Source organism: Propithecus coquereli, unplaced genomic scaffold, assembly GCF_000956105.1.
Source record: "Propithecus coquereli isolate 6110/MARCELLA unplaced genomic scaffold, Pcoq_1.0 Scaffold270, whole genome shotgun sequence".
In the NCBI taxonomy this organism is placed as follows: domain Eukaryota; kingdom Metazoa; phylum Chordata; class Mammalia; order Primates; family Indriidae; genus Propithecus; species Propithecus coquereli.
In genome coordinates this window covers 1,867,936-1,885,538 of record NW_012148286.1, presented here as the reverse complement: position 1 = coordinate 1,885,538, position 17,603 = coordinate 1,867,936, and the positions used below count along the sequence as shown (strand labels likewise).

General features: G+C 32.9%; 1 protein-coding gene across 1 annotated transcript in view; it reads right to left on the bottom strand.

The window, feature by feature from the left end:
* The window catches only part of TPR (translocated promoter region, nuclear basket protein), a 63,837-nt gene that overhangs the window by 36,501 nt on the left and 9,733 nt on the right, over window positions 1-17,603 (bottom strand). The window contains exons 6-22 of the mRNA XM_012647834.1: window positions 13,248-13,351; window positions 12,735-12,899; window positions 12,197-12,289; window positions 11,705-11,785; window positions 11,538-11,625; window positions 10,660-10,800; window positions 10,169-10,260; window positions 9,703-9,900; window positions 7,414-7,521; window positions 6,261-6,487; window positions 5,148-5,311; window positions 4,546-4,679; window positions 4,322-4,470; window positions 3,120-3,282; window positions 2,232-2,366; window positions 1,558-1,698; window positions 669-834 (exon numbers count right to left, since the gene is read on the bottom strand). Of these exons, the coding sequence (XP_012503288.1) occupies window positions 669-834; window positions 1,558-1,698; window positions 2,232-2,366; window positions 3,120-3,282; window positions 4,322-4,470; window positions 4,546-4,679; window positions 5,148-5,311; window positions 6,261-6,487; window positions 7,414-7,521; window positions 9,703-9,900; window positions 10,169-10,260; window positions 10,660-10,800; window positions 11,538-11,625; window positions 11,705-11,785; window positions 12,197-12,289; window positions 12,735-12,899; window positions 13,248-13,351 (2,349 nt within the window). The remainder of the gene's footprint in view (window positions 1-668; window positions 835-1,557; window positions 1,699-2,231; window positions 2,367-3,119; window positions 3,283-4,321; window positions 4,471-4,545; window positions 4,680-5,147; window positions 5,312-6,260; window positions 6,488-7,413; window positions 7,522-9,702; window positions 9,901-10,168; window positions 10,261-10,659; window positions 10,801-11,537; window positions 11,626-11,704; window positions 11,786-12,196; window positions 12,290-12,734; window positions 12,900-13,247; window positions 13,352-17,603) is intronic.

The following is a 17,603-nucleotide window of genomic DNA, read 5'->3' as shown; positions in this document are numbered from 1 at the left end:
TCTCCTTTGTACGTGTATCAGGTATCTATATATCTGTTTTACATACATATATACACATACATAGAGATGCTCCTTGACTTATGATGGGGTGATGTCCTGATAAATCCATTGGAAGCTGAAAATGTCCTAAGCTGAGAATGCATTTAATACACCTAACCTACTGAATATTATAGCTTAGCCTAGCCTAGGCTGCCTTGAATGTGTTCAGAGCACTTACATTAGCTTACAGTTGGGCAAACTCATCTATTATAAAGTCTATTTTATAATAAAGTGTTTAATATCTTATGTACTTTATTGAATACTGTACTGAAGTACAGTTTCTACTGAATGTGTATAGCTTTTGCACCATCATAAAGTTGAAAAATCTTAAGTTGAACCATTGTAAGTCAGGGACTGTCTGTAAACACTTACTATTTTTTTCCCTTCCATTAGGAAATAAAACCATGTAGAATTGAAAAACTCAGAACATACCTTGGTCAGGTGCCCTACATAACCATTTTGAATCTTCAAGACTGCAAATTTATTAATTTAAGCCTAAAACTGAGCTTTACTATATGAAGAGTGAAGGTGTTTCCTTTTTCGACATCCGAAAAGAATATTTACAAAACATATTATAAACCTAACGAAGTACTTCTTTACTTAATATTGTATCAGTCTTATTTATTTACCTTTACCAGTTCTCTGTGAAGACTGAGAAGCAAGTTGGACTTCCATATTACTGAGGTGCTGTTTCAACGTAGCAATTTCCTTTTGTGCATTTTTTAATAGTTCCTTTGTGTTAAGATGAAGATTTGCCTCAGTATCTAGCTGTCTTTTCGTATCTAAAAGTTGAACCTATAAGAAAAAAACATAAACTCTATAAACAGTATCTTTAGGTTCCTAAGTAACTAGAGGTTCAAGTTTTCTTTCTATAGACCCTTAGAACTCTGACCAAGATAGAGTAACACAAAACAGATTTAGCTTACCACCTCAAACAATCAAAAGAAAACAGACAAAACACATGAAACAACTGAGATCCCTGAGATGGTAAACAAGAGATGACCCCTATAAATGCCCTAGTTTTCTGGCTTCAAAGTTCCAGGGCTAAGACACAGGGCAGGGGAAATGAGGCAGACACCAGGAGATTCCCTGAATCGGGAAGACAGATTTGAGAATTCAGGAAGACTAAAGTAGCTCAAATTCATAAGACAGATTATCAGAGAGAAGAGAGTTTCACAGATAGTGCCTCAGTAGTGGGGAAACTAATGCTAGATTGAGCACTGCTGCGGGTCCACCTAATACATCATAAAAACAACACTCAAAAGAATCAAACCATTTTCAATTAATTTTATTGCATCCCAGAACAAACCTCAAGAAGATTAAAGGAAAATATCCAGCATTCAAAACTCACAATGTATGGCACCCAATCAAAAATAATTAGGCATATAATGAAGCAAGAAAAACTGTAAGAAAAGATTTTCAAAACCATGCTTCAACTTGGGTGGCAGTATGTCCACACACCAGATTAATTATTAAATATACACAAACTATAGAAATTCAGAACACTGACAGACTCACATCCAGATTTCTAGTAAGTGTATGCCTTTGTTCCACCTCATTTTCCAACTTCTTCTTTAGATGAGAGATCTCATGTTCCAATTTTTCTATCTGGCTACTAAGCCTTTGTTTGGTTTCTGTTTCAGATCGCTCTAATATTCCCTGAAGTAAAGAAAAAATTTTTGGTTATGTTAAAGAAAAAAGTAAAAAAATTAAAAATAAAAATACAAAGAGAATTAAAGGCTACAGAAAATTAAAGGATTACAACACACTGCTATATGAAGAAGTTAAGATCTATTATAAAATATTTACCAAGAAAACATTTTGACATTTTTCATATTAAAACATCTATTTATATAAAAAAAGAGAAACACGTTACAAGTCATTCAGATTTCCCACAGTTTTAAAGAAAAATAAACCCGAAGAATTAATCTTGTGAATAGATAAGTTGCATAGGACTCTATAAATACAGACCCGAGTAGCAAACCTGTCAATTGCATGGTTTCAATCAGTTCTTTCAATGTTCTATTTAAAATATTGAAATGCCTTAATTAACCCCCAAATTCAATGATTATCATAATGGATGAAAAAGTGACACATAAATTTTCTAATAAAGAAAACCGAGAGGATACAAGGATAATTTGTATTTCAACTTGTTACAATTTTTTTTCTATAAGTGCTTTTTATTTGGTTACCTGAATTGTTTGCAGATTAGTTAGCAGCAAGTTTTGCCCCCTTTGTTCAGCTAACAAAGACTCTCTTTGCTGAGAAAGACGGACTTCTGACAATTTAAGCATTTCCTTTTCCTTCTTCAAATTTTCTGCTCTTACCTTAAGGCAAATACAAGTGAAAGAAAAAATGTTGTAAAATATTGTGTCAAATGTAATAATTCAATTATAAAATTAAAATGATTCATTACTACATATTTCTTAATGCTATTTAGAAACTATAACTCCTTATCATATGAGGAAATACAATACTTAGTTTCACATATTAAAATATGAAGCAAAAATTACTGGGAATAGATCAAAGAAAAATCTTACAATTACTACAAATACTTATTATTCCTTTGCTCTAACAAATCAGATTTTAGAAACAGCAAGAAAAATCTAAAATGGCAGAGTAAAAGAACAAAACTATATCACTATGCTATAGACATACCTGCACACTAATAAATTATGCATATTTTAGAATCCATATTTGTTTCTATGTACCTATTTGAAAGTGATGACGGATATATTTAAACTTTTTTTTTTTCCCTCATCAAGAGGATACTCTGAGTGTCAGGGGACCTGGGAGAATGCTCTGAAAATTAATATTTCATTTCAAAGTATTTATATTTATACATGATGACTCATATGAATTATCAGTCATAAAATTCACTCCAACAGTTTGAAAAATTGCTGCTGCCCACTCCTCACAACAGAGTGTGAGCAAGATAAAAATGAACGATGTAATAAGGACTTGTAATCCACAAACCTCTTAAATATTTAAGCCATATCGATGAGTAAAATCAAAGTAAAAACTAAAGAAATGTCAAATGCAATTTATAATGCAAATTAGATCAGAGAGATTTGTCTCACTTCTGCAACAGCTAGCTTTTCATTTGCTCCTCTCAAATCTTGAGTCATTGTATTGATGATCTGTTCCTGCTTTTGAGTCGTTGCAGTAAGTTTCTGATTTCTTTCATGTAGTGACGTTATTTCTCGACGATATCCTTCAACATTATCTTGTAGCATTTCGTAACTTACATGGGGAAAAAAATTTTATAAGCAACCGAAATACTATATCCTAGTTTAGTTCCCTGAAGAATCTCACAACAGGTTAATTTTACATGATTAATAATATGAAAAAGTGGCTCATACAATACTGGGAAACCTCCATTCTTTTTTCCAAATTCCAATTTGATGGTTAAATTCAAGTTCTAAGAAAGTATACAGTATTTCATGCTGAATAACTTTTTCATTTTATGCATTCAGGAAAAATTAATGACATTTAAAATAACACCAATATAATGTTGATACATCAGACACCCACCATAATGCAGTATACAATTTAAGATATTTATGCACAGGTAGTGATGGATTTTTTTCCAATCCTTTTTTCCGCTATAATCCTTCATTTTATTTTCTTGTGTGCTTTAAAGGTTAGAAAATGGCTGCCTAAAGGTGTCAGCATAGAAAAAAAGGTGCTTTGAATCTTTTAGGTTCAAAGGATGTTGAACTACTAGATGCACAGTAGTTAACTGCCTGCTATACCCCTATAAAAACATATATTTATCATGTACTATATAAAAATAAATTTTGTCCTAACATGCTAAACTAACAAGCTTTCAATGAATCTAATAACCATGACATTTACCATGAAATGAAATTTACTATTATTTCCTTGGAAGTGACCAAGAAAGTGAATTTTCCTAAAATTACCTGACACTCGCTTCTCTTCTACCTGGAATAGAGAAGGCAGAATAAAATTTGCTCCCATTTCTCTATACTTTGGAACATTTACAAAAGAATTAAGTCCTATAGAAACAACAAATCCATCAATCTCAAGAAGGGAAACTAGCAACATTCCTCACACGAATTTCAACTTATAAATAAGATAATCCCTTAGCACTGCCCAGGAAAATCATTAATCAACACTAACAAATGAACTATCACAGGTTCTCATTCTGGAACATGGTCCACAAAAAAGCAACCCTATTGCAAATTAACTCTTGAATTTGATTGATCTATTGAAGTATAACACTTAGACTTTATTAAATTTTGAACAAAAGAAAATTTACCGTTTAGAAGCAAAATCCAGCTGGGTAGAAATTTTGGTATTTTGTGACCGCAAATCTGTAACTTGCTCCTGAAGTTTCTCAAGCTGCTCATTTTGTATTTTTTCATTATCTGTTTTTTCTTTTTTATAGTTCTCAAAAATTTCCTGCAACTAAATATTGGAAATTATTAAAAGATAACACTGTTCTCTAAAAATCCAACACAAAGATAAAGGTGTGATCTTTACCTGTTTAAGGGCAGCCTTAGCTTCTATGGCCTCTGTTGATTCAATAACAGGTACTGGAGTAGGTGTGGAAACAGTCTGTGATGTACTCGAACGTTTTGGAGTTGACACAAGAGAAACATCATCTAAGCTTGAAGCTTCAGAAAAGTAAAAAGACTGATAAAATGCTTTGTTGGCTTTCATAAATCAGTTTTAATCTAATATGTCTTTGCAAATACATCATGACAAAATCAACAAGCTATATTTCTTTAAATGAAATCATAAGATTATAGGAGTTTTAAAATAAGAAGTCCACTAAACAATGTAGTGTTTTTGCTTTCTGATTAGAGATAATCTAATATTTACAGATTAAATGTTAAAACATAACCAAAATATAAATAAGTTATTGATTCTAAGATGCACATTTTATAATAATAGTAAGCATTTTTTCTTTCTTAGTAATACATAAGATAATGGTGTGTTTCAGAGTTGATGGCATGTTGTAATTGATCTTTTATTGTAGTCAAATTTGAAGCTACCATCATTGTAGTGGCTACTGCTTATGCAAAATTTATTCTCTAATATACATTTCCAAAATATTCCTTAAGATAACACTAAAAGCCTACCTTGTAAGGGAATGACAACTCCTGTTGTTTGTGACAATAAAATACGGTACATATCACGCTGACGAACTATGGAATCAACAAGCTGCATCTGATGTTGTCGTGACTCACGGAGTTGCTCCAGTTCAGTGAGGGAGCTCTCAAGTTTGAGCTGAAGCTCAGTGATTCTGTAAGGAAAAGAAATCAGTCTGTTTCACCAGATTGCGCTCAAGAGTTAGGTGATTATAATTCCTACTGTAAATTCCCTAAGCATCTTCATCTACCATGAAGCACACTATTTTTGTCTCTCTTGTCCTTTCTTTTCCTACTGGATTTTTTTTTTTTGAGACAGTCTTGCTCTGTTGCCCAGGGTAGAATGCAGTGGTGTCATCACAGCTCACTGCAACCTCAAACTCCTGGGCTAAAGCGATCCTCCTGCCTCAGCCTCCTGAGTAGCTGGTACTACAGGCGTGCACCACCACACCCAGCTAACTTTTTCTATTTTTGGTAGACACAGGGTCTCGCTCTTGTTCGGGCTGGTCTTGACTCCTGAGCTCAAGCGATCCTCCCATCTCAGCTTCCCAGAGTGCTAGGATTACAGGCATGAGCCATCCACTTTTTAAATCCCCACCATACAGGACTCATGTACCCATACTCACAATGCAATCTGAAAAATTTGCTGCAAAAATTAAATCAATTCAACTCAGTCCAAACTTTAGTCTTCTTCTTGCTTTCATAGCTATTCTTCCCCCTCTAGCATACATATTTTTTGAAAAAAACTCTTTATTTATAAGTAATTCCTGCATATGTTCTCCATAAAGCCTAGTGTGTTCCCCAAAAATCTAGCCTAGGTCCTCCACCTCTATGCTCCCATAGATAGGCTTTTATCTGTTACACCACTGAACAAAAATTATCTACTTAATTATCTACTTCATTACCTATTATTATCTATTTTGTCTGTCTGACTCATAACTGAGGTCCCTAAGAGCAGAATTTTTTTTTTTTCTTTTGGTACTGTTGCTTAATTACCCGCCCCCAAATCACTCTATCCGCAGTATCTAGCAGTAAGGGGCACATAAAAGATCAAAAGATTTCAATAAATGTTTGCTGACCAAACTGAGGTAGTCAATTGCTTACTTGGATGAAGTTGTTTCTTGTTCTTCTCTTTCTCTGGTTTCCCCAAGTTCCCTCAGAGCCACTAAAAGACGTTGATTTTGCTGTTGAAGTTCTTCAATATTTCTGTAAGATACTAGATGCTGTGATATTACTTCAGATGAACTGCTTATATCAGCAGAGCTTACTTCTTCATCACGAATTACATGGTTACCCCTTGCTTCTTCAAGTTCCATCAAAAGCACTCTAATCTAAAAATGAAGTTTTAATATGTTACAATATACTGTTAATTTCGATTCTGGAAATGTTTAGAAGAAAATGAAAATTTACAAATGAAAACATTACTTATGAAAACTCAATTTATACTAACTTATCTTAAAGAACAAAGACTCAAGCATTAGCATTTTACAGATTGAAACCTAAATAATCAAAGAAAATTTTAATAGAGCAAAATTATTTTTAAGTATGTAATGAAGGCTTTCATTTATTAAAAAGTAGCAAATTACAATTCCAGAAACGTGGCCCCATTTTCGTAAAACAATGACCAAACAGCACCCACACAGAGATATTTTGTGTATGTGCTTATGTATATCTTGTATGATAGGGCAGAGGGAGAAATAAATAGATTTTTAAACAAAAAAGCATGTATATATTATAGGTAGGGCAGAGAGAGAATAGAATTGATTTTTAAACAAAAAACACACACACAAAAATTAAGGCAAAATGTATGAATGAGACAAATCTACATTTATTGAGTTGCTAATTAAGAAAAAACAAATTAGCAGAGTAATGCATATAGCATGACTTTATTTCAGTAAAATCAAACAACTCTTACATATGTTCATATATCCTCGTGTATGTTTATAATATAAGGATATCAAAGAACACAAAACAGTTTGTTAACACTGGTTACATTCTTGGAGGATGGCGGTGAAAGTTGGAGAAAACGTTTATTCCCTTTGTCCACGTATTACAACTAGTACCTATAAGTTAAAAATTTGACAAACATTTGAAAAAAAGAGAGGAGCTATGACAAAACAATGACTAGGCTACAACCCTGGAAGAGTAGTAATCCTAACTCATTAGAATTTCATATGTGGTGGTACTATCTTTGATACCCTCAAACATTATCAGGAAGCCAGTTTAAAAAATAGGAAAAGAAACGAGAAATTCCAACCTGTTGTGAAAGATCTTTTATTTGTATTTCCATTCTTTGATTGTCTCTCTCCAGTACAGATGAATGTTTGTTGGCTTTATCAGTGTCCTCCTGCAATCGCTGAATCTCCTTTAAAATATAAATTCAAGTGAATTATATAATTGAAGCAGGTATACAAGTAATAAAAATAGACAGTGTCCAAATACCACACTAATCAATTTATAAACTAAAAAATTCTACCTAATAGTCTCTAAAAAGGGGAGAAATTCTGTATAAATATGACATTATTTCTTAATATCTCAAATACTGTTCACTATTATGCTTGTCACTATATGAAAATGATGGGGAATTTGCCATCCTCCCACCAAATTCACTGTCAACTACAATCTGACAGCCACATCATCTTCTTACTTTATTACCAAAAGATATCACAGAAATACTCTCAAACGCTTTGTTACTAAGACAAAAACATTGGACTCCATTGCAGTGATAATCATTATTAGACTTGTCATCTGGAGATAAATGTCAAAAGTAAAATATATTGGGTAAGATGAAAAAAGCGTGTGATTTATTTTAAAAAATGCATCAGTAAGTAACTCTAAAGCAGCAACAGCAGCCAATGCACAGAGCTGTTAAAAAAAAAAAAGACACAGGATATGAGGTTTTGCAAAGTTTTCCATCAAAATTATCATTAGGGGTTTAGGGGCACAGCTTTAAGGACATTGCTATAGTCAGAAATCTTACAGCTTTGAAATCTTATGTTTTATCTCAAATTTATGCAAATTTTGATTCTTAATGTGTTATTTTCACATAGTAATATTTTAAATACTATTTATATTAAAGATAATTTAAATTTATCCTCATGTTTCAAGTATCTCTGAGCACACTGCTCTAAAGGTATACGTAAATTAATTTCAACAAGAACCGATAAATGAAAAATGAAGTAGGTAAATGTTCATGAAAGATCACAGTGATAAAAATCTACTAAGTTCAAAACAAGATTAATTAAGATGACAAAGAAGGAAGCAATTTGGTCATAAAACTATTAGAACCTTACAAATGAGCATTATTAAATCTATACTAGAAGATACATGGTATGTTATGGACAGAAAAATTTAGCTACAAAAAGGAAACAAATTATCTTCAAATTCTTTAGCAGTTAGGAAGTATTTAAAATTTTTTACTACTGTTATTGTACTTTCATGAAAAAGGAACAAACAGGATTGTTCCATAATAAATAGCTGCTGTCATCTACTAAGCCCCTCTACCCCACTATGCCCTCTCTTTAGACAAAAAGAAGCTCCAGGTAAATCCCTTACTTTCAACGAGGAAAGTTGAAACAGACAGACAGAAACTCAAGAAGATCTAATTGGACTGAAGGGACCTCTTTGCAATCTACACTGTTGGGGTGGGGATGTGGGTGTCAAAAAAAGTTAATTATTTCCAGTCAGGGAAAGACTGCTAGACTTCATCTGATTAAAACAAAAAGATCATTGGCTATAATATAGTATCTGAATTTAAGTTGACTTCTAAATTGTAACAGCAGCAGAGATTTAATTCAGAATTAGGGCTACAATTTATTTATATTCTTCTCCAAAAAAAAAAAAAAAAAGGAAAAAGAAATTTATCAGCTTAGAATGGTAGATATAAATTCATTAGCTGAATTTCCTCAATAAAACTGATTCAATAATCTTGAAGATTTCCCTCAGTAATATTAATAGTTGTACACTAGAAGCAAAATAGATTATAAACACTCTTTTTTTTATCATTATCTATTAAAAAGTCATCTTCAGATGTAAAGGATATTTACGAATTTCCTTGACGCTTTTAATATGCAAAGGAACAGCAACAAAATAATGTATAAAAGTTATGCCAAATTGTGAAATGGTATAAAAAAGAAGTTCTTACCTATGGTCATACAATATTATCATTTCTAGGCAGGATATCACAACTGTCTGACAAACAATGATTATGCTAAATTCAGGAGAGTTCTATTATAAAGAGAGATTATTTTAATTTAAAGAGTGGTCCGAGGAGATTTGGCTATTATTCTCTACTAGAGAATCCTAAGGAAAACATACCAAATGCCTTTAAAAAATGTAAAAGTCTCTCACAATTTTAGCTAAATAAAGGTAGAACATTTTGTAATCAAAGGTGTTTAACAATGTGAAGTTTCAAAATGTATACTTACCATATTATTGAAAATCGTATTTAGATTTTTCTGATTCAAACACCGTAAGAAAACACTACCTAGTAAATGATTTCTCATTTGTATTGTTCCCACAACTATAACTTAGGAATGGAACCAACCTTCATAGCTTGTTCAAGCTTAACAGATAAACTTGCCACAGCTTTCTGTGCGCGTTCATACTCCTCACGCTGGCGTTTCAGAATCGGTGCTTTGGCTTCAACTTCTTTCACTATTTCATCTAGATACTTATTAATTCTTTTGTTCTCCAGTTTCTCCAAAAGCAATTGATCCTGAGTTTCCACATACGCATTATACAGCTAAAAGTAGAAGAAGGGCCATTTCAAATCTAACCATAATAATGGAAGCATGTGGTCTAGTTTCATAATAAATATTCTTTAGCACTTACACAAAATGGAAATGTTAATTTATGTGTTAATGTGGAACTAGGAACTAAAGAAAGCCTTTTCTAGGATGATCCATGAATTTTAAGATGATGTTAAGAGTAACTTTTGGGGAGAATTTCAGAAAGATCTGAACACCTTTGCTGAAGGAAAACAACTTTACAAGATTTAACACTGCTCTTACCTCAGTTAATTTCATGCCAGGTTTCACTATCTTAGCTACAGCTGCTGCAGTAGGAGACATGGCCGCAAGCTCTTCTTCAGATAATATGGCTCCTGTGCCAACACATACAAATCTAGTATATTTCGATAATATTTCAAACTGAAAGGTACTAACTTTTCAAGGTAACTAAAATATAAGTGACATGTACTGTAAGTTACATATTCCTATGAAGATTTAAAAAATATGACACAAAAAATCACATAACATAACCCAATTCTAAAAATCATGCAATAACCTAGGGATTTACAAACAATTATGTGTGATCAAATGATACTTATATCTGATGACTCAATAAAGATACAGTATTAACTTTAAAAATAAATTTCATTAACATAACTTGATGGAATTTCCTATCACATCAAGACAAAGAAATTCTATGAGTGAAATTAAATGACTTCTATGTGGGGAAGTTCTAGTATTTCAAGCCATTAATAAGCATCTGGTAGCCATACCTTTACGTTTTGTAGCAGAAAGCAGGTCATTTGCATTCTCTAATTCCTTCTCCAATTTCCCTATTTTATCAAGCATTTCTTTTTCCATTTGATCTTTAGATTCCTCCACTTCTAAAAGATGATCTTGTATTGCTTTGTTGGCTAAAAACATTTTTAAAGACAGAATATCCAAATATATCATTAAAATCTTACAGTTTATAAAATGTAACAGAACAGTCATTTTTCTCTTCAGCAGACAATATTAAATTCTATAGAAGCTGCACTTGACAGTTATCTACTAAAAGTTCTTGCTCTGCATATATTTCTTGAAATGTTCTAGCCTAGTGAGTCCGTTTCTCCTTTTGGTATCTCTTATCTACAGGGAAAATAAGAAACTCAAATGATAAAATCTCAAGTGGTTCTAGGTATAACCTTTCTTTCAAATTTTGATCTTTTGTCTGAAATGTGGGAAATTATTGGAGAACACTATATATTACATTAAAAAAGCAAGAATTTAAGGAAATATTAATAAAAGATTTTATAATATACTATTGATAACTTAAAAGGGAGTCTTATTTATGGAGCAAAAGAGTACCCAAACGTACTTATCAGAGTAAATGTTTGAAAAAAGGAAGAAAATTTTCTCATTAGAAATCAGGAAATTATACGAAGTTATTAGATCAAAAAACAGAAAACTGCTATCTGTATTTTCAAACATACTATTTGCTTAAAATATAACTCTGAATTTCATAATCCAAAGATCTTTTTTCTATGCCAAATTTTGTCCCTGATAAAGTTAAGTCTAACTTCAAAATCCAACAATATATACAAAGGTAAAGAAAAAAAAGTACTTTCCATCTAAAAACAAAAATAATTTTCCCATAATTGAAAACACTTACCTTCTCCAGCTTCTTTCAAAAGTTTATGTAGTTCATCCACTGCCCGGGTTAGTTCATTGCTCTTTGCCTCTGAGTCATCAGCAGCACTCTAAAAGTTAATCTTAAAAAATTACCTAATAGTCAATAGTGCAACATTAAAATACCAACATGTATGGTGGGTTATTTACCTTGTATAGGTTAGAGAGTTTTATGTGAGCATTTAATTCATTGTGGAATTTCTCTTCCATACTGGCCTGTTGTTCCTTGGCCTGAAAAAAATAACCCAACTATAGCAGTCTAGTTTGAACTAAATTTAGAATGCTTTTTAAATGCTGAAACTAAAGAATCCATTTTTGTAAACTAAGAGATAAAGGCTAAAACACTAAAACTAAAATCTGCTTTCATGACAAAAATGAATAACTTTAGGGATAAAATATTATTGATATTTTTAACTTAAAGTAGAATAAATGATATTAAAATTAACCCATACTCATTTTTTAGACAGTATATTAGATATAGCATTTAATTGCTATTACTGTTTTAGCCAGGCTATACAATAGAGAATTCCTGTTTTCTGGTGCCAAAAATAGATTAAAAGATAACATCATTTTGTAAAATAACAGTTTCTTAAATGCTTTAATATTTTTATAAAAGAAACATTTTGAATTGGTCATCTATACCTCTTTTAATTTGGTCAACAGATCCTCCACATGCTTTTGAAGATGTTCATTTGATGTTTTTAAGCCATTCATCTGTTCTTCCAGTCTAGTCACCTAGAAACAAAAAGCATGGTGGGGATGGGGGGTAGGATGTCATACTACTCGAAATTACTTTGATATGAGGTTTATGCTGCCAAGGAAAAGCAAAATAATTCCCCCACCTGAAAAAGCAATTTAAAAATACGCATATTTAAGAAAATGAATAATAATAGTTCATAGAATGACGTGTTTGAATTTAGCTCACAAAATCTTAGGAAAGATACATCCATTATAAGACAGTAGAGAGTACCAAGATTCAACAAAGAATATCTTAAATTGTTTATTTAAATGAAATTGGCTGATTTCCTAGGCCAAATGTTAATAAGTTATGTCTTCCACATTTGACCTCTAATCTTACAATACAACTAATTAGGTATACCATTGAATACGTATTTAATAAACTGATACACAAATATAAGTTACACCCAGCATAAAGAAAGATAAAATTTGACTAATTTACCTCCTCTTTTTTGTTTTCAAGATTACATTTAAGCTCTAGAATCTCATTTCCTTTTTCTCTTCCAAGAGCTAGAAGTTCATCAGTTTTGGTTTTCAACTCTGTATTTAGCCATGTATTCTGATTATGTAGCAATTCCTTTTCTTGCTCTAAGCGTTTTTCTCGAAACTAAAGAAATCCAAGAAAATAACACCGACAGTTAAAGACGATTGTTCAAAAGACTTTTTTGTAGCTAAGGGACATAAGCAGAATTTTATTTTAAAACAGAAATAAATATTAATATTTGCATGGTTTCTTAGCTAATGAAAAAAATCAAGTAAGAACTACGACAAAACTTAAATTCCAAATAAGCAAAATAGTTCAATAAAAACAGTCCCAATGCTTAATTCCCTGACATTAAAAACAAAACACGGCTTTTAATTATTTTACGGACAACTTGCCTATATTTAAAATTTAACTTAGATGAGTTTTAAGCAAAAATTGTACTTTGTAAATTAGGAATTACTTGTTACTTGCCTTAACAGAAACATCAGAAGCTTGAAGTTCATCCAATTTTAACTGAAGTTCACCCTTTGTTGCATTGCTTTCTTTAAGTTTTTCATTTAGACGTTTAACATCCTCTAGAGAGGTCAAAACAGAATTTGAAAATAATTACTAACACTCACAAGAACCAAACATCAAAAATATTATCTCTGAGAATATAAACGTTTAATACAATACAGTTGACCCTTGAACAACATGGGTTTGAACTGTGTGGGTCCACATATACTTGTATTTTTTTCAATAAACATATTGGAAAATTTTTTGAGATTTGTGACAATTTGAAAAAACTTGCAAACCAACCATGTAGCCTAGAAATATAGAAAAAATTAAGAAAAAGGTAAGTCATGAATGCATAAAATACACGTAGGCACTAGTTTATTTTTATCATTTACTACCAAAAATATATTACAAATCTATTATAAAAAGTTAAGATTCATCAAAACTTATGCACACACTTACAGACAGTACATGGCACCATTCATAGTCAAGAGAAATGTAAACAAATGTAAAAATGCAGTATTCAATCATAACTGCATAAAATTAACTGTAGTATGCACTGTACTATTTTAATAATTTTGTAGGGGTCTCTTGTTGCAGTGAACTCAAGTGCTGAAAATATCTGATTAAAATGCCCTGTGATGCTAATCATCTCTAGTAAATTGCAAATGGCAGTAAAAAGTAATCTCTTGCGGTTCTCATGTATTTTTCATTGTGTTTAGTGCAATACAGTAAACCTTGAATAACACCATTGAACCCATATGAAGTGCCACTAATGATGCAGGAAGTGCTCTCAAGAAGCAGAAAAGTCATAACATCACAAGAAAAAGCTGAATTGCTTGATATGTACCTTAGATTAAGGTCTGCAGCTGTGACTGCCTGCCCTTTCAAGATAAATGAAACAGTGAAAGGACCATTGCAAAAAAGAAAAGGATATTTGTGAAGCCATCGCTGCAGCTACATCAGCAGACACAAAAATCTTGCACTTTTTGTGAAATACCTTATCTTGTATTGAAAATGCATCTTTTATGTGGATGCATAATTGCTGTAAGAAAGGCATAACTATATGATCTGAGAGAAAGCAAAGTCATTATATGACAACTTAAAGCAAAAATAAAGATGAAGGATCTAAAGGTGGAGAATTTAATGTCAGCCAGGAATGGTTAGGTAATTTTAGAAAGAGGTTTGGCTTAAAAAATGTCAAGGTAACAGGAGAAGCGGCTTCTACCAACTAAGACACAGCTGACAAGTTCCCAGACACTATTAAAAAAATCACTGAGGAAAGGATATCTGCCTGAATAGGTTTTTAACGCAGATGAAAGTGCCCTATTCTGGGGGTGGAAGGGGAAGTCACAAAGCACGTTTATTAGCAAGGAAGAGAAGCATGCACCAGGATTTAAGACAGCAAGGAACAGGCTGACTTCACTGTTTCGTGCAAATGCAATTGGGTTTATGATCAGGACTACCTTTACCTATAAAGCCAGTAACTCCTGAACTTTGAAAGGAAAAGATAAACACCAGATGCCTGTTTTCTGGTTGTACAACAAGAAGGCCTAGAAAACGAGAACTTTTTTGCTAGACTGGTTCCACTGATGCTTTGTCTCTGAAGTCAGGAAGTACCTCATCAGTAGGGATTGTCTTTTAACATTCCTTTGGTATTGGACAATGTCCCTGGCCACCTAGAACCCCATGAGTTCAACGCTGAAGGTAATGAAGTAGTGTACTTGCCCCAAACACAACGTCTCTAATTCACCCTTATCATGGGATATCTTAAGGAACTGTAAGGCTCATCACACATGGTACTCTGGGAAAGGATTGGAACACTATGGAAGAGAAGCCCATGGAGAGAACATCATGAACATCTTGAAGGATTACAACATTCAAGATGACACTGTTCTTAACACAAAAAACGATAAGAACCATCAAGGATGAAATAACAAATTCCTGCTGGAGAACAGTGTGTCCAAATATTATATTAATACATGGCTTCACAGGATTTATGACAGAGCCAATCAAGGAAATCATGGAAATTGTGGATACGGCAAAAAAGGTGGGTGGTGAAGGGTTTTAAGATATGGATCATGGAGAAATTCAAGAGCTAATGGACACCATAGCAGAGAAATTAACAGAAGATGACTGACTGGGGAGAGTACTTCCGAACCAGCGCCAGACAATGAGGAAGAAGACATTGAAGCAGCACTATCAGAAAACAAACTGACATTACACAATCTGGCAGAAGGGTACTGATTACTCAAGATTGCTTTTCTTTTTTTCCTTTTTTTTTAAATTTCAAAATATTTAGGAGGTACAAATGTTTTAGGTCACATGGATCACTTTTGTAATGCTTTGGTTGTGGCTAAAGATATGCTAGTCACCCAAATAGTGTTCATAGTACCTGTTAGGTAGGTTTTTGCCCTTCCCCTCTTCTCTCCTCCCCCCAGTTGATTTCCACTGAGTTTTTCTTCCCTCTATGCACATGTGTGCTCATAGGTTAGTTCCAATTTAATAGTGAGTACGTGTGGTGTTTGTTTTTCCATTCTTCAGACACTTCACTTAGGAGAATGGTCTCCAATTCCCTGAAGATTGTTGCAAAAGGTATTAATTCATCTTTTTTATAGCTGAGTAGTACACTGTAGTATACATGTAGCACATTTTATTAATCCACTCATGAATTGAGGGGCACTTGGGTTGATTCCACATCTTTGCAATTGTGAATTGTGCTGCAATAAACATTTGAGTGCAGGTTTCTTTTTGGTGAAAAGTCTTTTTTTCCTTTGGGTAAATACCCAATAATGGGATTGCTGGATTGAATGGTAGGTCTACTTTCAGTTCTTTGAGGAATCTCCATACCATTTTCCATAGAGGTTTTATTAATTTGCAGTCCCACCAATAGTGTGTAAGTATTCTCTTCTCTTTACATCCACGCCAGCATCTATTGTTTTTGGACGTTTTGATAAATACTATTCTAACTTGGGTAAGGTGATATCTCATTGTGGTTTTAATTTGCCTTTCCCTGATGATTAGTGATGTTGAGCATTTTTTCATGTTTATTGGCCATTTGCCTTTCTTCTTTTGAAAAGCTTCTGTTTATGTTGTTTGCCTACTTTTTAATAGGGCTGTTTGTTTTTATATTGTTGATTTGCTTGAGTTCTTTGTAGATTCTGGTTACTAGCCCTTTATTGGATGCATAGCTTGCAAATATCTTCTCCCATTCTGTAGGTTGTCTGTTTGCTCTGTTTATTGTTTCCTTAGCTGTGCAGAAGCCTTTTCATTTACTCAAATCCCATTTATTAATTTTTGTTGTTGCATGATTTCCACTGGGGTCTTTTTCATAAATTCTTTGCCTAGGCCAATATCTAGCAGAGTTTTATATACATTTTCCTCTATAATTCTTATGGTTTCATTTCTTAGATCTAAGTCTGTTATTCATCTTGAATTAATTTTTGTGAGTGGTGAGAGGTAGGGGGTCCTGTTTCATTCTTCTGCATGTGGCTACCCAATTTTCCCAGCACCATTTATTGAAAAGGGCTTCTTTTCCCCAGTGTATGTTGTTGTCTGCTTTGTCAAAGATCAATTGGTTGTAGTTAGGTGGTTTTACATCTGGGCACTCTGTTTTGTTCCATTGGTCTACGTCTCTATTCTTACACCAATAACATGCTGCTTTGGCTACTATAGCCATGTAGTATAGTTTGAAGTCTGGTAACTCGAGACTGCTTTTGACTTCTTTTATGACATGGACCTTTCTATAATATGGGCACTGAACCTAAAGCAAATGGTGGAAGGAGGATTGGTACTGTTTATCAACATTTTTTAGAGAAATGAAAAAGCAAAAAAGTCAGAAATTACCATATATTTCTGTAAAGTTATACCAAGTATGCCTGCCTCTCTTGCCTCTCCTTACAGCTCCTCCACATCTGCCTCTACCACCCCTGAGACAGCAAGACCAACCCCTCCTCTTCTTCCTCAGACTACTCAATGTGAAGATGATGAAGACCTTTATGATGATCCATCTCTACTTAATGAACAGTAAATACATTCTCTTCCTTATGATTTTCTTAATAACATTTTCTCTTTTCTAGCTTGCTTTTTTGGTAACAATACACTATATAACAGACATCACATACAAAATATGTGTTAAGCAACTGTTTATGTTATCAGTAAGGCTTCTGGTCAACAGCCAGCTCTTAGTAGTCATTTTTGGGGGGAGCCAAGTTATACATGGCTTTTTGACTGCATGGATTTTTGACTGCATTGTTCAAAGGTCAACTGTAGTTCTCCATTCCTCTATTTTAACTTGTTTTTGCCATACTTAATTACAAATATAATTTTAAC